This window comes from Anomaloglossus baeobatrachus, chromosome 2 (assembly GCF_048569485.1).
Source record: "Anomaloglossus baeobatrachus isolate aAnoBae1 chromosome 2, aAnoBae1.hap1, whole genome shotgun sequence".
Taxonomy (NCBI): Eukaryota; Metazoa; Chordata; class Amphibia; order Anura; family Aromobatidae; genus Anomaloglossus; species Anomaloglossus baeobatrachus.
This window is the reverse complement of record NC_134354.1, coordinates 691,918,040-691,940,081: the sequence shown is the minus strand read 5'-3', so window position 1 is coordinate 691,940,081 and position 22,042 is coordinate 691,918,040. Positions and strand designations below refer to the sequence as shown.

The 22,042-nt window shown below is 50.5% G+C and overlaps 1 protein-coding gene across 1 annotated transcript in view; it reads left to right on the top strand.

The window, feature by feature from the left end:
* Positions 1-22,042, top strand: part of CSAD (cysteine sulfinic acid decarboxylase) — an 83,631-nt gene that overhangs the window by 44,124 nt on the left and 17,465 nt on the right. Inside the window, exon 3 of the mRNA XM_075334539.1 lies at positions 11,904-11,985. Within this exon, the coding sequence (XP_075190654.1) occupies positions 11,904-11,985 (82 nt within the window). The remainder of the gene's footprint in view (positions 1-11,903; positions 11,986-22,042) is intronic.

The following is a 22,042-nucleotide window of genomic DNA, read 5'->3' as shown; positions in this document are numbered from 1 at the left end:
TCCGTTGTCAAAATAAATGGACAGGTCTTTCCTGTTGTTGGAGAGGACAGGGAGCTTCTGACAATGTGTTAGGGCCAGGTGGACGGGCAGACCCAGGAGGTGGATCCACTGGGCCGAACTCCTCACTGAAGGCAAGGGGTCCGGTAGCCGGAGCACTACAGGTAGCAGGACAGTCCGTGCAAAATAGTAGAATGTAGAAGTCCCTGGGACCACGGAGTCACAGATGGTAGTCCGGGTGACGGAGCTCAGGTTCGGAAGCCAAGATGTTGTCAGGCAGAGTCCGGAACCGATGGAGCAAGAGGACGGGTCACCACAGGAATCAAAAGATGGTACGGACTGACGGGATGGCAGGTAGTCAGCGTGCGGGGTTCGGGAATCGGCAGGACCGGATGGCGAGGCAGGAGCGGCTCTAGAAGAGAGAGAGGTGAGTATATCACAGGGACAAGGAGACCTGACTCCTAGCTTAGGAAACACGAAGAACAGGCCCCGCCCACTTGGACATTAAACCCCTTTATACCCTGTACCTGTGTGTTCAATATCCTGTCTGTGGACGCTGGCCCTTTAAGAAAGGGTCAATGACCGCGCGCGCGCCCTAATGCGCATGCGCGAGGCCCGGGTGCCAGAAGCCAGGGCAGGGAGCGGCGAACAGGAGGCAGGGGAGCCGGGCCGGAGCGAATCAGATAGCGGACGCTGGGAGCGGGGACCGGGACGCCTGGGGATCCTAGGTGAGGAGGCCTGGAGGCTGTGGAGCGGTGGACGCCGGACAGAGGAGCCGGGGAGCGCGCCAGGGAAGCCGGGGAGCATGGCAGGGGAGCCGGAGAGCTGGACAGGGGACCCGGGGAGCGCGCCAGGGAAGCCGGGGAGCGTGGCAGGGGAGCCGGGGAGCTGGACAGGGGACCCGGGGAGCGTGACTGTACCCCCCCCCACGCCCTCCTCCCCGCAACCGGGATAGGAAGGCACGTATCAGAGGAGTACCCACATTCTCCCGGGGTTCCCAGGACCTATCCTCAGGACCATACCCTGCCCAGTCCACCAAGAAGAACTGCCGGCCCCGTACGGTTTTCATGGCCACGATATCCCTTACCGCATAGATGTCGTCATCGGCAATAGGAGGAGGAGCCGAACTGGCAGCAGCGGAGAAGGGACCAAGGACAACCGGCTTGAGCAGGGAGACGTGGAAGGAGTTGGGTATCCTCATCGTGGCCGGGAGCTGCAGCTTGTAGGAGACCTCATTTATTTTGCTGAGGACTTTAAACGGCCCGATGTAGCGAGGAACCAGCTTGTAAGATGGTATCTTCAATCGGACATACTTGGAGGCAAGCCAGACCAGATCTCCTGGAGAGAAACACGGGGGATCCAGACGCCTCTTGTCTGCGTGTCTCTTCATCCGAAGGGAAGCACGTCCAAGGGACGTCTTGACAGGAGTTCCAAATTGTTGCAAAGTCACGTGCTACAGCATCAGCAGCAGGGACATCCGAGGAAGAGGATACAGGTAATGGGACGGAAGGCTGAAGTCCATAAACGACATGGAAGGGAGAGCTGGAGGAGGACTCACTGACGTGGTGGTTATGGGAGAATTCAGCCCAAGGAAGAAGCGTGGACCAGTCGTCATGATGGGCGCTGACATAGTGACGTAAGAAGGAGGTCAAGATCTGATTGACTCGTTCCACTTGGACATTCGACTGAGGATGGTAGGCTGAAGAAAAGTCCAGAGTCACTCCCAGATGTTTGCAGAGGGCCCTCCAGAAGCGGGAGGTGAACTGAGTTCCTCTGTCGGACACAATGTGTGATGGAAAGCCATGCAAGCGGAAGATGTGTTGTATATAGGCGTCAGCGAGTTCCTGGGCAGAGGGCAGTCCAGCCATAGGGACGAAATGAGCCATTTTGGAGAACCGATCCACCACGACCCATATGACTGTGTGTCCGGAGGACAGTGGCAAGTCCGTAATAAAGTCCATCGCAATGTGTTGCCACGGAACTGAGGGTATAGGCAGAGGCAGAAGACGACCATATGGCAGATGTTTGGGCGTCTTGTTCCTGGCACAAGAGGAGCAGGCTGAGACAAAAGAAGCGACGTCCGTGCGAAGGGATGGCCACCAGTAATGACGTACGATCGTACTCCATGTTCTCTTCTGACCAGCATGGCCGGCTGTTTTCGAGGCATGGCCCCAGTGCAACACTTTTTGCCTGTCAGTCTCAGAGACATAGGTCTTCCCGGGCGGTATCTGGGCCAGGGTGACAGGAGCCACCGGAATGATTTTACTAGGGCAGATGATGGGCTGGGATGTCTCCTCCTCCTGTTCCATGGGCATGAATGACCTGGACAAGGCATCTGCTCGCACATTCTTGTCCGCAGGTCGGAAATGGTGCTGGAAATCGAACCTGGCAAAGAATAAGGACCACCTGGCTTGCCGTGGGTTCAGTCGCTGAGCGGACCGCAGATATTCCAGGTTCTTGTGGTCCGTGTAAATGATCACGGGGTACACTGCTCCCTCTAGAAGGTAGCGCCATTCCTCCAGAGCCAGTTTGACTGCCAATAGCTCTCGGTCACCGATGGTGTAGTTGCGTTCAGGCGCTGAGAAGCTCTTGGAGAAGAAACCGCAAGTCACCATCTTCCTGGAGGAGGACTTCTGCATGAGCACTGCTCCGGCTCCCGAGGAGGAGGCATCCACCTCCAAGGTGAACTGTCGGTTTAACTCCGGACGGTGGAGCACAGGGGAGGAGGCAAATGCCCGCTTCAGAGAGCCAAATGCGGCGTCAGCCGCAGGTGACCAGTCCTTTGGATTAGCCCCCTTTTTGGTCAAGGCGGAGAGAGGAGCAGTCAGAGCCGTGAAGTGAGGGATGAACTGGCGGTAATAGTTTACGAATCCCAGAAAGCGTTGGATTGCCTTCAGTCCAGAAGGAGGGGGCCAGTTGAGAATGGCAGAGACCTTCTCCGGATCCATCTGCAGGCCGGTATCGGAGATTACGTAACCCAGGAAGGGAAGAGAAGACTGCTCGAAGACACACTTCTCGTACTTGGCGTACAGACGATTCTCCCTCAGTCTTTGTAGTACCAGCTGCACGTTCTCTCTGTGGGTCTGGAGGTCCGGAGAAAAGACCAGGATGTCATCAAGATACACCACCACACAGACGTAGAGAAGGTCTCAGAACACGTCGTTCACCAATTCCTGAAAGACTGCTGGTGCGTTACACAGGCCGAAGGGCATCACACAGTATTCATAGTGCCCATCGCGAGTATTGAACGCGGTCTTCCATTCGTCCCCTGAGCGGATGCGGACCAGGTTGTAGGCACCCCGAAGATCCAACTTGGTGAACACACGAGCTCCTCTAAGCCGATCAAACAATTCGGGGATGAGCGGCAGGGGGTACTTATTTTTCACGGTGATTTGGTTCAATCCCCGGTAGTCTATGCATGGGCGTAGGTCGCCTTCTTTCTTCTTAACGAAGAAGAAGCCTGCTCCAGCAGGAGAGGAGGATCTCCAAATGAATCCCCTTGCCAGGTTCTCTGTGATGTAGGTAGACATGGCCCTTGTTTCGGCAGGAGACAGCGGATATATCCGTCCTCGAGGTGGTGTAGTTCCCGGGAGCAGGTCGATGGCACAATCGTAAGGACGATGTGGCGGAAGTACCTCAGATTCCTTTTTGTCAAAGACGTCCGCGAAGGACCAATAGGCCGAGGGCAGTCCTGGTAGGGACTCTGGAACCGGAGGTCGTCGGATGGGTTGTATGGTCTTCAGACAGTTCTCGTGGCAAGAGGAGCCCCATCGGGTGATTTCACCAGTGCCCCAGCTGACTGACGGTTCATGTGTCCGTAACCAGGGGAGTCCCAGCAGGATTTGATGTGACATGTGTGGGAGGACGTAGAGAGCGATGTTCTCGGTGTGCAGGGCACCGATACGCAGTTCTACCGGCTTCGTGATCCACGAGATGGTGTCAGAGAGAGGTCTCCCATCCACAGAGGCAATCACGAGGGGTTTGTCGAATGGAGTAACAGGCACCTGGTACTTGTCCACCGTGGCCTGCTGGATGAAATTGCCTGCTGCCCCGGAATCGAGGTATGCCTCGGCCGTGAACCGCGTCTCTCCCGTTGTCACTTGAACAGTCCACGTAACCGGGTCTGAGGGAGTCCCAGAACCTAGGGTGGCCTCTCCTACCAACCCTAGGCTTTGGAGTTTCCCGGCCTCTCTGGACAGGAGCGTAGAAGGTGTGTGCCCTCTCAGCAGTAGAAGCAGAGGCCCTTGGCGAGCCGTTCTGCTCGGCGTTGTTCAGACTGCCGCACACGGTCGATCTGCATGGGCTCGTGGACGGAGACACCAGATGCCGTTGACTGAAGTACGGCGGGCTTCTGCGGAGGAGAGGAATGCCGTATCGGACGTCTCTCACGGGACACCTCTTTGGATCGTTCCTGAAAGCGGATGTCCACTCGAGTTGCTAGCGCAATCAGGGCATCCAGGGTAGACGGCACGTCACGACCAGCCAGCTCATCTTTAATTCGACCCGAGAGACCTTCCCAGAAGGCGGCGGTTAGAGCCTCATTGTTCCACCCGAGTTCCGAAGCCAAGGTGCGAAAACGGATGGCATATTGACCCACCGTCAGAGTCCCCTGACATAACCGGAGGAGAGATGAGGCAGACGCGGAGGCGCGTCCGGGCTCATCAAAGGTGCCACGGAATGCCTGCAGGAACTCCTGGATGTTAGTGGTCACAGGGTCCTCCTTCTCCCACAAGGGGTTCATCCACGCCAGTGCCTCACCCTCTAGATGGGACATCATGAACGCGACCTTGGCTTGGTCGGAGGCAAACAAATGCGGCAGTTGCGTGAAATGGAGGGAGCATTGGTTTATGAATCCCCTGCAGGTCTTGGGATCTCCGGCGTACCGGGGTGGTGAGGCCAGACGAAGCCTGGAAGCATCCGAGGAGGCTGCCACGGGAGCTGGGGCCGTGGATCGTCCAATGGAAGCTCGAGATGCCGAAGATGTAACCGACGCTTGTAGCGTGTTCAGGCGGGCGTCCACAGAAGACATAAAGTTCAGCATACGGGTCTGGGTCTCACGCTGGCGTGTGAGTTCCTCCTGCAAGGCCGCTAGTGCTTCGGCGGGATCCATGGCCTGTTCTTACTGTTAGGGCCAGGTGGACGGGCAGACCCAGGAGGTGGATCCACTGGGCCGAACTCCTCACTGAAGGCAAGGGGTCCGGTAGCCGGAGCACTACAGGTAGCAGGACAGTCCGTGCAAAATAGTAGAATGTAGAAGTCCCTGGGACCACGGAGTCACAGATGGTAGTCCGGGTGACGGAGCTCAGGTTCGGAGGCCAAGATGTTGTCAGGCAGAGTCCGGAACCGATGGAGCGAGAGGACGGGTCACCACAGGAATCAAAAGATGGTACGGACTGACGGGATGGCAGGTAGTCAGCGTGCGGGGTTCGGGAATCGGCAGGACCGGATGGCGAGGCAGGAGCGGCTCTAGAAGAGAGAGAGGTGAGTATATCACAGGGACAAGGAGACCTGACTCCTAGCTTAGGAAACACGAAGAACAGGCCCCGCCCACTTGGACATTAAACCCCTTTATACCCTGTACCTGTGTGTTCAATATCCTGTCTGTGGACGCTGGCCCTTTAAGAAAGGGTCAATGACCGCGTGCGCTCCCTAATGCGCATGCGCGAGGCCCGGGTGCCAGAAGCCAGGGCAGGGAGCGGCGAACAGGAGGCAGGGGAGCCGGGCCGGAGCGAAGCAGACAGCGGACGCTGGGAGCGGGGACCGGGACGCCTGGGGATCCTAGGTGAGGAGGCCTGGAGGCTGTGGAGCGGTGGACGCCGGACAGAGGAGCCGGGGAGCGCGCCAGGGAAGCCGGGGAGCGTGGCAGGGGAGCCGGGGAGCTGGACAGGGGACCCAGGGAGCGCGCCAGGGAAGCCGGGGAGCGTGGCAGGGGAGCCGGGGAGCTGGACAGGGGACCCGGGGAGCGTGACACAATGATGCTTCTTAGATTCGAGTGCTGCCTAAAACACAGAAGTGGGGGTCTGGAAAAATAGATTTTTTACAAGAGGGACCCAGTTGTTTTTTTCTTTAGTTTTATAATGTAGGAGATGGTTTCTTGATATTCTAGTGGCTCTTGTAATCTGGTTTTGAATTGTTCTTGGGTGGTAGCCTTGATTCAAAAAGGTCTTTCTGAGGCCCTCAAGGTGATTGTCTCTATCTGTAGTGTTGGAACATATCCGATTGTACCTGATGGCCTGACTGTACACTATATAGTTTTTTTATGTGTTTTGGATGAAAACTGTCCCATTTCAGGTAAGTTGAACGGTCAAATGGCTTCTTGTACAGGGATGTCTCTATTTCATTGTTCCATAGTTTAAAGATGGTGTCCAAAAAGTTGATTTCAGTGCAGGAGTAGTTGAGTGTTAGGTTGATGGTGGGATGAAACTGATTAAAGTGTTCGTGGAAGGTCTTCAGCTGCTCCTCAGACTCTGTCCAGATGATAAAAATATTATTAAAAATGGAGGATACCAGAATGTACCGCATCTTTATGGAACTAAAGACACTTCTGAAGAAATGCGCACAACTGGACAGCGACATATTTTTCCTATCCAAATGCAAAAAGGAGAATCTGATCCCCAAAGGACTCTGGATTACAAACCCAATTCTACATACCTATTAACACGGTACAAAGATATATATTTTACCTGTATTCTGAGCTGTAAATTTTACATTTTTGCTGCCAATGGAGCTGTACTTGTGGGGCTGTACTTTTCATTGTTGCCATTTTGTGATTTATTCGACTTTTTCATCCACATTTTAGCAGGCGGGACAAAAAAAGAAAAAAACAGCAATGTTAGATTTTTTTTTATCATGTAGTGTAATTGCTGACCAATTTTTATGTTTTACTACTGTCATGCAAAAAAATCTCTTTAAAAAAATAGTTTTTTGCTTACCATATTCTGAAAGCAATAACTGTTTCTATTTTTCTGCCAAGCTGTGTGATAGCTAGCTGTTTGCAAAATAATCTTCTCATGGTACTATTTTGGGTGTACATGTCATTTTTTTTTCCATAATTCTTTATTTCATTATTTTCTAAAGTGAAAAGAACAAAAATAGCAGTCCAGGAATTAACTTTTTATATATTTTATTTTTACGGAGTTTATCTTCTATAAAAAATAATAAAATAGTTCAATACCATGCCTCATTATGTAAGCACCAATAATAAAAAATAATTAAAAATATACTTATTTTTTTAATCCAAGAATTTGCTTTTTTTTAACTTAAAGCTGTTTTCCCACAAAGTTCAGTTTAAAGTTGATTTTAATTAATAAATCTTGGAATTATAATAAGTGACACTATTTGATATGTTTAACAAAAATATTCCTGTGCTGAGATAATTTTATATATGTGTTCCCTGCTATGTACTGTGTAATGGCCGTGTCTGACCGTACAGGAACATGGTCTGATCATACCACAACTCCCGGACCGGGGAGGAAGTAATAAAGTATACAGAAATTACAGCACAGGATCGGAAAAAATTGTTTATTTGAGGTAAAACATTTTTTTAAAAACAGGCAGGGAAATGTTTTACCTCACAGAAAGAATCAGCTGTGATTCCGTGCTGTGCTAACTGTATACTCTTTTGGCTCCTCCCCAGCCCAGGAGATGTGGAATGACAATGTGTATAGTGATAATATTGATTTTGGTACAGTTATTTTTTGTTAATGATCATTGGTGGTATTCTCTATTATCTATACTAGACATGCAGATAATTTATGGTTATTGACTGGCGAGATTATTTGTCTATTAAATTCTTGATAATATTGGTCTTTGTACATTGGTTTTCATTATTGATGGTTAATAGGAGTTTTTATCATGGTATTATGTGGTGTAATATGTAGTCATTGTGTGGTGGTATATTTATCTCCTATATAGCAGTATTATTGGTAACATTGGTTTTGGTATAGTGGACTTTGTTCAGTAGAAATATGTTGAATATAGTTGTGTAGTGGTATTATTTAGTGACTGTATGATTACTTTGTGACTGACTGTATCCTGTAAATGTGATATACAACGCAGTTGTGGATATCCCATTGGAGCAACCTGTGCAGCCGCACAGGGGCCCAAGGGGTCAGGGGGTCCATTTATACCTTGAAAGCAGGGGCAATTTTGCATTTTTATGATCTCTTGGTCTGAAAAGGGCCCATGCAATCCCTGACAAAAGTTCTGTCACTTATCCATGTTATGTAAATAAAAGCTTTTAACCTGACTTTAAATTCATCCATTGGTTTCATAAATTACTCTTTTGAAAGCTGAAACCCTCCCAAATTTGGTTTAGGTTATGAAAATAAAGTTGCTGCAAACCTGAAATATTGATCATTTAATGAACACAGAAAGGTCAGATTTTGGCAAAACAAAAGTTTTGTCGCCTTGTCATATAATGCACCCAATCCTAGTTTACATCCTCACCTCTGCTCACTAAATGATCGGTTAATTAGTGGGTGTGTGTATAAAAAGAAGCCCAGCATCCCAGACCTTCAGTTGAACTGCAACTTGACCTCTGACAACATGCCAAAAATCCACCCTGCAACCAAAGCATTGATTATCAAGAAGCTGAAGACCAGATCCACTGCAGAGGTGGCTGGCACCTTCAATATGTCTCAGCGTCAAGTACAAAGAATTAAAAAAAGATTTGAAGAGACTGGAGAGGTTTTTGACAAGCCCAGGTCCGGCAGACCCCACAAGACAACTGCTCAGGAGGAGCGTTTGTTGGTTAGAAAATCCAAAGCCAGCCCCTCTTCCACTTCAGCAGAGCTCCAAAAGGCCTGGTCAGCTCAAGTCCCTGAGTCAGCTAGAACAGTTTGTAGGATTCTGTCTCGATATGGCCTCCATGGTCGAATCAGTGCTTAGAAGCCAGCAATAAACAAAAGGCAATTAAAAAACCTTGTGGCATTTGCCAAGTTCCACAGCCTGCTGAACAGATGGACGCTGGAAAAGTGGCAGAAGGTGGATTTCTCTGATGAATCTTCAGTTGAATTACACCACAGCTGCCACAAATACTGCAGGAGACCTACTGGAGCCTGTTTGGATCCAGAAAACAGTTAAGTTTGGTGGTGGGAAGATCATGGTCTGGGGTTACATTCAGTATGGGGGTGTGCAAAACATTTGCAAGGTGGAAGGCAATATCAATAGCCTAAAATATCAAGAAGTATTAGCTACCTCTTACATTCCAAATCATAAAAGGGGTCAAATTCTACAGCAGGATGGTGCTCCATCTAATCCATCCATCTCTACAACAAAGTTCCTCCTGGCAAAGAAGATCAAGGTGCTCAAGGACTGGCCAGCCCAGTCACCAGACAGGAACATCATTGAGCATGTTTGGGGAAGGATGAAAGAGGAAGCTTGGAAGACAAAACCAAAGAATCTAGATGAACTCTGTGAGGCATGTAAGACTGCATTCTTTGCTATTCCTGATGACTTCATCAATAAATTGTATGAATCATTGTTGAACCGCATGGATGCAGTCCTTCAAGCTCTTGGAAGTCACACAAAATATTAAATATGGCTCTAATAGCACCACAACGTCATTCACCAATGTTATGCAACATATTTTTGTATTGGAAGTTAATTATTTGTTTGAATTTCACATAACGTTCTGTGGGCGACAAAACTTTTGTCTTGCCAAAATCTGACCTTTCTGTGTTCATTAAATGATTAATATTTCATCTTTGCATCAACTTTATTTTCATAACCTAAACCAAATTTGGTAGGGTTTCAGCTTTCAAAAGAGTAATTTATGAAACCAATGGATGAATTTAAAGTCATGTTATAAGCTTTTATTTACATAATATGGATAAGTGACAGAACTTTTGTCAGGGACTGTATATTCTTCTTGCACGGGGGCCTTCTTCTGTCTGTGTCCACCAGTGATACAACGCAAACAGTGACAACCAACAAATATACGTACATATGTCACATTCACTGCACAGGAATACAGCTCATGTGCTCTCAAATGTCAGTGCTGAATTTTAGTCCCAATGTGGTCCTGGCGAAGCAAGAAAACAGAAGGTCAGCTCACCGGTTTGAAAATTAAGACCGATGCACGGAGTCTGTAGTGCCAGCAGTAAACAATGGAGTAAGGAAATCCAGCAATTCGGAATCTTCATAAAAACCATTCATTTATTATGCAAAAGGTTAAAATCCAAAACAGACATGGTAAAAAAAAATAGAAAAAAATTTTGGCAAGAGGAGAATATGCAAAACAACGCGTTTCGGAGTTTCCTAGAATGAAGGGCACACTTCAGACAAGGATTAAGGATACGCTCTGAAACGCATTGTCTTGCATATTGTCCTCTTGCCAATTTTTTTTTATTTTTTTACCATGTCTCTTTTGAATTTTAACCTTTTGGATAATAAATGAATGGTTTTTATGAAGATTCCAAATTACTGGATTTTCTTACTCCTCCATTGTGGTCCTGGCAGTATATGACACCCTGGTCTCATTGTGGTTTGCATTGTCACATCTTCTTGTGCCCACACCATTTGTGTGATGTACATGTGTGGCGCCCCTGCAGCCTCAGGCACCACAGGGTACTGCACCTTACCCAAGGTGCAGTATTCATCGCGGATACGGAGGAGGTCGTCACCGGCAACAACCACAAACACACGCAACCAACACATAACATGGGGGTTCTGTCACGGGGACTGGGCTAGGGTAGGTGCTGGGGTGGCCATCACGAGGTATTGGACCTCATGCCTACTAGTTCAGGGAATCGGGAGGCGGGGCACCCATAGGGGAAGTAAGGAGCCATCTGACACACTACAGGCAGTTAGTGCCGGACAGTGTCCGAGTCAGGTCGGACTCCGGAACATTCTAGCAAGCAAAGACACAGAGAGTTCGGGGCCCATGGTCTGGAGCTGGAAGCTTGACCTGGGTTCTTAGGAAAGAAGGGGGATTCCAGGGTTCATCGGTAGTGCAGAAGGCACCCGTGACCCGTTCCACGGCCCTGGTGGAGGGAAACCATCGAAAGGTGACGCACAGAAGGAAACACCGGCCACGACCTCCTAAGTATCTGGGATCGGCTGAGGCCCCATCACAGCGTAGACTGGTGCTCCAACGGCAGTGTGGGACCAGTGAGTAAAAGACCTTGAAATGTTCTGCCTTTGTCGTCCCGTTTCTTCTGCCGCCCTCCCCATCGTGTCACTGCACCATGAGTGCCTGAGAGACTACTGCCACCACCATCCTCCCTGGGGCCATAGCTCTACCTGTGGAGAGCTGAACCATCCAAGCTGCGTTGTCATCCGCCCCAGCAGAGAAGTCCTGCAGTGGCGACTAATACTGGCCGTGCACCACAGGTGGCATCACAAACAACTACCCCCATCATCCCCATCTCCAGCCTTTTATTGACACCCGGGGTCACAGAACTGGCTAGGGGCACCGCGGCGTCCCAGGAGAAGCACCGCAGCATGGTGACGAGTAACCGCTGACCCAGTGGGCGCGTCACATGTACCTCCTGATGCGGTAAATTACTCCCCTTCAGGGCACACATGTACAGTATGTCCATTTGCGGCAATGGGTTAAGGATAGTGTAAACAGATAGGGCATGTCTATACAATTTGAAATTAATTTGACAACAGATTATAGAACCAAACTTCTATGACCAATGAGCCAAGTGATTGACTGACTGCTGAGGTCACACGCTGTATACAGGATGGAACTGCTGCAGTCATGTCTACAAAGACTACCGGGGAGGAGCAGACAGCCGGCACAGAAACGGTAGGGTTTCATTAGGTAATTATTGATCGCTTAGTTATTTTAAAGCAGATCAAGCCTTTAGTATATATTTTAGTATATATTTTTATGAAACCAGACAACCCCTATAAGTATTACATCCTAATTCTACATCTTTTCTATTTCTTTATTGCAGAGCAGACTCTGTGACATGGAATCCTCACAAACTATTAGGTGTTGGTTTGCAATGTTCTGCTTTTCTCCTGCGGGACACAACTGTGAGTATATTTCTAATCTGCAAAAATGGGTAAATATGTAATTGTTAGTGTTTTGCAATATCTCTTCTGATCCGGTCCCACACACCTCTCTGGGGTCACTATTATGGCTCGGTACAATATGGAGTACAGCAATACAGCCACGTGAATAGGGTTATACAATAGACAGATCAAAAAGTGATGTAATAATATCATACTTCACTTTTGTAGTAACTCATTTCACTGATTAATTTGGATGAGTAAAAAAAATAAATAAAATCATGGTTGAACTAGTGTAGACATATTCAACCTCACTCATTGTTACTTCATAATTACAAGTGTGAAGCCCCGCTAGTATGTGTCGGTGCAGTACCTTCAGGGACTCCACGTGGATGGAACAGTCTGGTCACAGGTAGGGAACCTTCTTTTAGGATTGTCGTGACGCCACTCTCAGTATTGCGGTCAGCGGGGACCGCCACTGCAGATTAAGGGATGCCTGGGGCTGATGGTGGGTGCAGTCAGTATATTAGCCCCCTGAGAGTGAGGCAAGCCCCAGGCCCCGGTGTATGTGTGTGGGACCACAGGTCGCAGAATGACTCAAACACAGTCCAAGAAGTCTTTCAACGTGTTTACTCACTGTTTGGAGGTCACGGTGAGATGCCCGGGCGACACTGTGATAACCAGGTTGAACCAGGAATTCCAGGAGGCCGTTCTGAGGGTAGCTGTCCACTCGCCTTCCTTGCACTCTTTCTGTTTTAGGAGGATCCTTTGCTTGAAGCGTGGTAGGACCCCTCCAGGGAAGCTGTTACCACCCTGCTCCCCTCTCTCTGGCTCGTCTGCCGGCAGCGTGGCCTTGGTGGGATGGCTTCTGGCCCTGTCCCCTTATGGGCCTGGTGATTGCTGCTTGGCTCGAGCTCTGTGTAGTAGTGGTGAGGGCATAAAGTACCCCCCACCTGTAGGTTAAGCAGCTCTGGATGATTTGCTGCCTGTACTGGGGATCTGTTTCCCCTTGCGTGCTCGGATACCAGGATCTCCGTACTCAGCCACCCCTCTCTCTGGATGTCTTTCAAGCCGACCCACGGTACCCTTTCTCCCCCGCTTTCAGCTACTGCACTCCTCAGGACCCGTCTGACACGAGAGCCCCTCTGCTCCCTTCCACCTCCAGCTCCAGACTTCCCTCACTTCCTCTCTGCCCTGCTTCCTAGCAACCAGCCTCTGAACACACCCCTTGCTGGGAATTGAAAGTTAACCCCCTACTGGCTACCCAAGGGTCCCTTCTGGTAATGTGGGAGGCCTGGTCACTATATGTTTGTGTGTGCACCTCATCCTGGCCTTTGGAGATTACCTGGAAGCATTGCTCCCGCATGGGTGCAATACTCTGTGGTGCCTGACCGGGTCAGGGGCGCCACATTCCCCCTTAGTTATCATCAGCACGTCCTCGGGCTGCAAAGACAAGAGAAAAAGGTAAATACAAACTTTTCCCACACAGGGGCAATTATTTACATTTAAACATACCAGGTACCATTCCACCACCAACCACCCACATGTCCGAACCCCACCCAAAAACCTCCAGGAGGTAGGTCGCCGGTCCTTTTGGTGACCAGGGCTGGGCCATCACATTCCCCAGACCTTTCCTCCAATCTTCCTCTCCTGAGGAGAGTGGTGTAAGGTAGGCCCCATAAACAGGCGTACCCGCTTCCGAGTGTTGGAGGGCAGGCCCCATAAACAGGCGTGCCCCCTTGTTGGTGCAGAGCCATGCCCCTCAACAGGCAGACTCTGTGGTTGATACCAAGAAGGCAACTTTTTACAATGCAAAGTTTGTGGTTAAAGCCAGTTCATAACCAGTGGTCTAACATTTTAAGGAGGTCTCACAATAGTCCTTGTGGGCACATTTCGCTTAAACGTTACTTAACTATAAACAGGTTAAACATTACCTTTCATACCGTCACTTTGAACTAAACTGTACTTTCTCTATAGCGTAATGGGAGCTGACCAAAGTTGCTGCGGGTTGACCTACGCAGTACTATACTGTCATCTGTCTGAGGTTGTGTCCTGCCACCCGATGTATGTGTCTCAATGTGAATAATAGGTGTGCTAGGTATTGATGCCAGTGCATGGTCTTCTGCTTCAGCTACATTTGGCTCTTCCAGGTTCTGAACAGGTTCTTCTGGGTCTCTTACTTCTCTAGATTGAGGGAATGTAATAACCGGAATAACTACTGCTCCATTGTATTGAGGCCAACTTGCTGGAAAATCTCCAAGTACAGTATGGATCATCTTTTCTTTTGGTTCTTGAACTGGCAAAGGGTTGGGAATTTCTTCAGGGGTTCTTAGTTGTTCAGGACATTTCTTTAGGCGATCTCTAGAAACGACAGCTGTTGTTTTTCCTCCATCCTTGCTGATACGGCATGTCTTTTCATTGCTAAGCGTCGATGGTAACACAGTATAGGGTTCTTCTTCCCAGTGATTGTCAAGTTTATGACGTCTTCTCTTTCTTTTGAGAACTATATCTCCTGGCATCAAAGGAACAGCAGGTGCTTTTCGATTGTAGGCCTTTTCTTGTTTCTCACGCTGCTGAGTCAGGCTTCGCTCCACACACTCTTGTACTTTCTTGTATTGGGCTTGGCGGTTGGAATCCCAATCAGCACCTTGTAGATGGTCTTCAGGGGTCTCAACTCCCATTTCCAGATCTACTGGCAATCTCCCTGGTCTGGCCCTCATCAGGTATGCCGGTGTGCAGTTCGTGGAACTCACAGGGATGTTGTTATACATGTCCACTAGATCGGGCAGTTTTTCCGGCCACTGACTTCGTTCTTCTAGTGGGAGCGTCTTCAGAAGGTCGAGAATGATGTGGTTCATCTTCTCACACATGCCATTGGTCTGAGGATGGTAAGGCGTAGTACGGATCTTCTGGCAGCCGTACAGGTTACAAAACTCCTTAAACACTTCAGCTTCAAAGGCTGGTCCTTGGTCAGTGAGCACTTGATCTGGATAGCCATGTGGTCGACAGAAGTGTGTCTGGAAAGCTTTGGCTGCAGTTTGACCTGTCAAGTCCTTGACTGGTACTACCACCAGGAATCTGGAGTAGTGGTCAACCATAGTGAGAGCGTAGTTGTAGCCTTGTCTGCTGGGTGCCAACTTTACATGGTCCAGGGCCACGATCTCCAGGGGCCGTTTAGTTTGGATTGGCTGGAGTGGTGCTCTCTGGCTGTGCTGGTCTTTTCTTCTAAGATTGCAGGGCCCGCAGTTTCGACACCACTTCTCTAGGGCAGATCTCATACCCACCCAGTAGAATCTTACTTTAAGTAGGGCCTCCAGTTTCTTCCAACCAAAGTGGCCTGCACCATTGTGATAGGCTTCTAGCACCATCCTCGTATCCTTCTGTGGTACAATCACTTGCCACACCTTCTCATGCGTCCTCGGGTCAATGATGCTCCTGTAAAGTTTGTCTTGATAGATGAATAATCGACCCCTCTCCTTCCATAGGTACTGTGCCTCAGGTGGGGCTCCTTTGTCAAGGCTGGCGCCAGGCTGGCTGATCAGTTTCTTTACCAAGCCTACCGCTGGATCATTTTCCTGGGTCTCCTTCCAGTTGTAGTGAGGTAGTGGGTTCAGGGTCACCTCTTGGCGGTTGGCACGCAACTGCCGGCACTGTTTTGCTCCATGGCGATGGAACGCTGGCAGCTCAATCTCTTCAAGATCATCTACATCTTCACCCTCGTCTGCTAGGTGAGGCATCCTGGACAGAGCATCTGCGTTGCCGTTCTTGCGGCCAGCTCGATACTTGACAGTAAAGTCATAATTCGCCAGTCGGGCTACCCAACGCTGCTCCATGGCACCCAATTTAGCAGTATCCAAGTGGGTCAGGGGGTTGTTGTCCGTGAAGACAGTGAATTTGGTGGCTGCCAGGTAGTGCTTGAACCGCTCTGTGATAGCCCATACCATGGCCAGGAACTCTAGCTTGAATGAGCTATAATTCTCCGGGTTTCTTTCAGTAGGCCTGAGCTTCCTGCTGGCGTAAGCAATCACACGCTCTTTGCCTCCCTGCACCTGTGAAAGCACTGCTCCCAGTCCCACATTACTGGCATCGGTGTACAGTACGAATGGCAGACCGTAGTCAGGGTAGGCTAGGATCTCTTCACCCGTCAAGGCCCCTTTCATTTGTCTGAAGGAGTGTTCTTCTGCTTCTCCCCAGTGAAATGGCGGGCCGGAGATCTTTCCTTTCTTCTTTGGGTGGCCTACCAGGAGCTCTTGCAAAGGCGCTGCCATTTTCGTGTAGCCCTTGATGAACCTTCTGTAGTAGCCTACCAAGCCAAGGAACTGACGTACCTCCCGGACGGTAGTAGGTGTGGGCCATTCCTGGATGACTGTGACCTTCTCTGGGTCCGGTGCTACGCCTTCTGCACTGACCACGTGACCCAGGTACTGGACCTTTGGCTTCAGTAAATGGCACTTGGATGGTTTCAGCTTCATTCCATATCGGGATAGCGCTTCAAAGACTTCAGCCAGGTGTTTCAGGTGGTCCTCGTAGGTCTTGGAGTACACGATGACATCATCCAGGTAGAGCAGGACGGTTTCAAAGTTGAGGTGCCCTAGGCAGCATTCCATAAGCCTCTGGAAGGTCCCGGGGGCATTGCAGAGTCCAAATGGCATGCTGTTGAACTCACAGAGGCCCATTGGGGTGGTGAAGGCCGTCTTCTCCCGATCTTCTTCTGCTACAGATACTTGCCAGTAGCCACTAGTAAGATCTAGGGTAGAAAAGTAGTTGGAGGTTTTTAAGGCAGCGAGGGATTCCTCTATCCTGGGCAAAGGGTAGGCATCCTTGTGTGTTATCTGATTTATCCGTCTGTAATCCACACACATCCTCATCGTGCCATCCTTCTCTCTTACCAGGACCAGGGGAGCCGCCCAGGGGCTACAACTGTCCCTTATGACGCCTGCCTCCTTCATGTCCTTCAGCATGTCCTTTGTGCGCTGGTAATGGGCTGGTGGAATAGGCCTATGTCTTTCCTTAATGGGAGGATGACTGCCTGTGGGTATGTGATGTTGCACCCCTTTGATCCTACCAAAGTCTAGTGGGTTCTTACTAAAGACCTGCTCGTATTCCTGCACGACCCTGTAAACCCCATGTTTCTGGTAGTCGGGTGTAGAGTCAGTCCCCACGTGTAGTTTCTGGCACCAATCCTCTAACTGCTTTTGGGAGGTCTCGCCCTCTTTTGAGTCAGCTTGTGTCAGGGGACCTACAGGTGTTATGGCGTCATCTGAGCATGTAAACAGTTTGGCTATGGTAGCGTACCTTGGTAGTCTGGCTTCCTCCTCCCCACAGTTCAACACTCGTACAGGCACTCGTCCCTTGTGTACATCAACTACCCCCCTGGCTGTCAGAATCGTGGGCCAGTGGTCTGAATGAGTGGGCTCTAGTACAGCCTGGTAATCTTGTCCTCTGAGACCTACCGCTGCTCTACACCACATCATCATTTCACTCCGTGGGGGTATCACAATGGGGTTTGCATCCATCACCCGTACACTACCAATCTCACCGCCAGTCTGTTTTACCTGTTGCTTCCTCAGAATGATTCGGATCTCCTTTTGCAAGGCTCTTTGCGACCTGCCCTCAGCACCTTCAACAATCTGGTGAAGCAACAACAACACTTCCCCTAGGCAATTTTCTATGACATTAGTGCCTAAAATCATTTGCGGGTTCCTTTCTCTAATATCAGTGTCCACAACAATCAGTCCTTGTCCCTTCATTTCCTGCCTTCCCACCTTTATGGTTACCTCTTTGACCCCGATCTGGTCTATAGGTTGTCCGTTGGCAGCATAGATGGTGAGGGAGGGGTCCGGTGGTCGGAGATCGTCGTCCGACCAAAACCTCCGATAAAGGACATACGGGATCGTGGTGACCTGAGAGCCGGTGTCCAATAACGCCGGGGTAGGGATCCCGTCCAGGACGATGGACAGGACAGGACGTCCACCCACGTACTGATCACAGCAGCGACTTGGGCCTGATCTTCTTAATCCTGAGGACTGGCCCCCGGCCCCAGGTTTGGCTCGTTTAAAGGACAGGCCCTTGCATAGTGTCCTGCCTCCTGGCAACGACGACAGATGGGTTGTCCAGATGAGTCATAGCGATCACTGCTCCTGCCTCGGGTTGGGGGACCTCTTCTCCTCCGCATCCAAGGGACGTCCTCTGGGTTGTCAGCTAGCAGGATCCGATGAGGGACTTTGGTCTCTGAGGGCAACTGCATTGCTTTCAGGATTTGTGCGACGTCCTTAGTGAGCTGTTGCACCTGGGAGGATAGTGTATTTATGGTCTCTGCTGGCGTGTTGAGTACTTTTGCAGTTACCAGGGCCTGCGAGGAGGATTCCGCTCCTGCAGCCGTGGAACTGGCAGGCCATGCTGGTGCGACGGGGTCTGTGTCCACAGGAGGTTGGAGTGCTTTCACTGCCCTGTCTTTCAGAATGGCAAAGTCCACGTCAGGGTGTTCCAGGGACCACAGCTTCATCTGCTTCCCATCCTCAGGAGAGCGCAGGCCCCGCAAGAATTGTTCCTTCATCATCCGGTTTCCTTCCTGATCACTGACAGGGTCCACCAGCTTGAGAGCCCGTAGTGCAGCCTGCAGCCTGAGGGCATAGGCTCTTATGCTATCTTGGGGCTTCTGCCGGCAGTTATAGAAGTCCGTCCTCAGCTCTCCCTCGGTGCGGTGTTCAAAAGCAGCTGCTAGTTTGGCAAAGATGGTCTCAACAGAGCTCCGGTCATCATTGGTCCAGGACTCAGCTTCCAATTCTGCTGCTTCAGTCAGTTGTCCCAGCACCACAGCGGCCCTCTGCTTACCAGTCATCGCGTGCATGTCTAGCAGGGTGTTGATCTTCTTCTTAAACCCGGTCAGCGTGTCTATTTTACCGGCATATTGGGGCAGCCATTGCGCTCCTGGGACATACAGCAAGGAAACTGGCATTATGGGGGAGATTTCAGCCGGCGCGGCTGCGACCGCGGCACCGGCACCAGGCGCTGCTGCGTCCAGCGCGACGGGGGCTGGCATCGCTTGGGCTGCGTCGCCCTGACCAGGGGCATTACCTCCTGCAGCGTCCATTTTTCTTCACAAAATCTGCGCGCTCCCTTTCCACTTCCTGGGTCAGAACGCTCTCCGAATTGTGGGGATTCTGGGGCGGCCACACCTCTTCGTGGGCGGTGCTCTTCTCCCTCGCGCGGGCTGCAGCGCGCGCTTTTGAAGATGGCAATATGGCGGCGGTTCAATTTTTGCGGTCGGACCTCTGAGGCACACGGTCACCTGTCTGAACAGGTCTAGTCCTTATCCTGTTCGTGACGCCAGAAGTTGTGAAGCCCCGCTAGTATGTGTCGGTGCAGTACCTTCAGGGACTCCACGTGGATGGAACAGTCTGGTCACAGGTAGGGAACCTTCTTTTAGGATTGTCGTGACGCCACTCTCAGTATTGCGGTCAGCGGGGACCGCCACTGCAGATTAAGGGATGCCTGGGGCTGATGGTGGGTGCAGTCAGTATATTAGCCCCCTGAGAGTGAGGCAAGCCCCAGGCCCCGGTGTATGTGTGTGGGACCACAGGTCGCAGAATGACTCAAACACAGTCCAAGAAGTCTTTCAACGTGTTTACTCACTGTTTGGAGGTCACGGTGAGATGCCCGGGCGACACTGTGATAACCAGGTTGAACCAGGAATTCCAGGAGGCCGTTCTGAGGGTAGCTGTCCACTCGCCTTCCTTGCACTCTTTCTGTTTTAGGAGGATCCTTTGCTTGAAGCGTGGTAGGACCCCTCCAGGGAAGCTGTTACCACCCTGCTCCCCTCTCTCTGGCTCGTCTGCCGGCAGCGTGGCCTTGGTGGGATGGCTTCTGGCCCTGTCCCCTTATGGGCCTGGTGATTGCTGCTTGGCTCGAGCTCTGTGTAGTAGTGGTGAGGGCATAAAGTACCCCCCACCTGTAGGTTAAGCAGCTCTGGATGATTTGCTGCCTGTACTGGGGATCTGTTTCCCCTTGCATGCTCGGATACCAGGATCTCCGTACTCAGCCACCCCTCTCTCTGGATGTCTTTCAAGCCGACCCACGGTACTCCTTTCTCCCCCGCTTTCAGCTACTGCACTCCTCAGGACCCGTCTGACACGAGAGCCCCTCTGCTCCCTTCCACCTCCAGCTCCAGACTTCCCTCACTTCCTCTCTGCCCTGCTTCCTAGCAACCAGCCTCTGAACACACCCCTTGCTGGGAATTGAAAGTTAACCCCCTACTGGCTACCCAAGGGTCCCTTCTGGTAATGTGGGAGGCCTGGTCACTATATGTTTGTGTGTGCACCTCATCCTGGCCTTTGGAGATTACCTGGAAGCATTGCTCCCGCATGGGTGCAATACTCTGTGGTGCCTGACCGGGTCAGGGGCGCCACACAAGCATTCAAAAGTGGGACTTTTTTGGTCACAGCCTTCAGCATAAATGAGTGCCCCTGCTTTGAAAAGTAATGTTTCACTTAAAACAAGAACAATTTTCAAAATTTTTACAAAAACCTTAGAATTAGAATCACCAGATCCATGTTTTTATAATACGTCTTTTTATACTTCTTTTACTATGGTCCCAAACATCAGCATATTTACCTACAATTGACTCATAGTCATACATGAAAAAAAAAAAAAAAAAAAAAAAAAAAAATATATATATATATATATATATATATATATGTATAAATTAATCTCCAAGTGGATTTGATATATAATATATTTTATTAGTTGAAAAATTATTTTTTATATATTTTTTTGTGGATATGCACAGTGCAGAAAGTGCATTATAAAAACAGGACATACGTTAAGGAAACCAACTCACAGGGCTGCGGGACCTGGGTTACATACATGGCAATTTCATTAAATCAATTGTACATCTCAATACATATAGTGGAACCAAAAGATAGATAAATTGTATAACATCATAGGAGCAACCAATTCATATATATATATATATACAATATTATGTTGAACAAATAAATATATGTGGCGCCCTGGACAAGCCAGGACGTCACAAGCACTACACCAACACACCCCACACCCCGGTCAGGCACACCAAAGTCAAACAAAAACCCTTGTTGCCTCCCTCCAGGGGCTGATGTCCTCACCAGGGGGTGGGCCAGGCGGTTGGTCCCGCCCACCGAGGAGTTCACAGTCCTGGAGGCGGGAAAAAGCAGTTCAGTGCAGATTAGTTTGGAGAGGAGTGAAGAGAGGAAGTGAAGTGGCAGTTGAGCAATCTGAGAGCGTCCAGGTGTGTGGCCCGGATGATACAGCAAGGTTGGCAGACGGTGGTGATCGTCTGCAGGAGAGGCCTATCGGAGCCAGCCGTAAGGACCGTGGACGGGCGGTGGCCCGGCGGTACCGGACCGGTACGCAAAGAGAAGCCAGCACCAACCGGCAGGGCTTACGGACCCCGACAAGGCTAGGAGTCGCCGTGGAAATTGTCAAATCCGTTAGCAAAGGGAACCTCTGGGGTTTCCCAGCAACCAAGTCCCGACAGAAGGCAACAGTCCAACCGAGAGAGGGAAACAGTCACCGCCAAGGCTACAGTTCCCAGGGCCAGAACCTGCGGGCAAAAGGGGCTCCTTCAGCAACCTTCAAGCTGGGGAGCGGGTTACCGGTGGGAACCCATTGGAACCGTCTACACTACACAGGTGGAGGGAAAGGCAGTCACCATCAACGTGCCGGGAGGAACAACACCGCAGCCGTCTGTGGGACCCGTCCATCCAGCCGTTTGTTTGACCGGAGACTCTGTGTACATCATTGGCTGAGTGAGTACCACCGTGTCGTGCGGCACAGCGCTGCCCCCATGACCCTGCACCTCACCAGGCCCCGTAACCCGCCTGCCATCCATCCCTACCCCTCACCGGGCCCCGGAACAACCAAACCCCCCTACCCACGGAGGGGAGAAAACAACATCCAAGCTGCTCCCTGTCACCGCTCCCGGGATCCCCGTCCAGAGCAGCGGTGGTGTCACAACTTCACCACAACCGTGGGTGGCGTCACGGACAATAAATCCCCAAAATCATCCCCCTTTTCACTCACGAGCGAGGAGCGCCGCTCG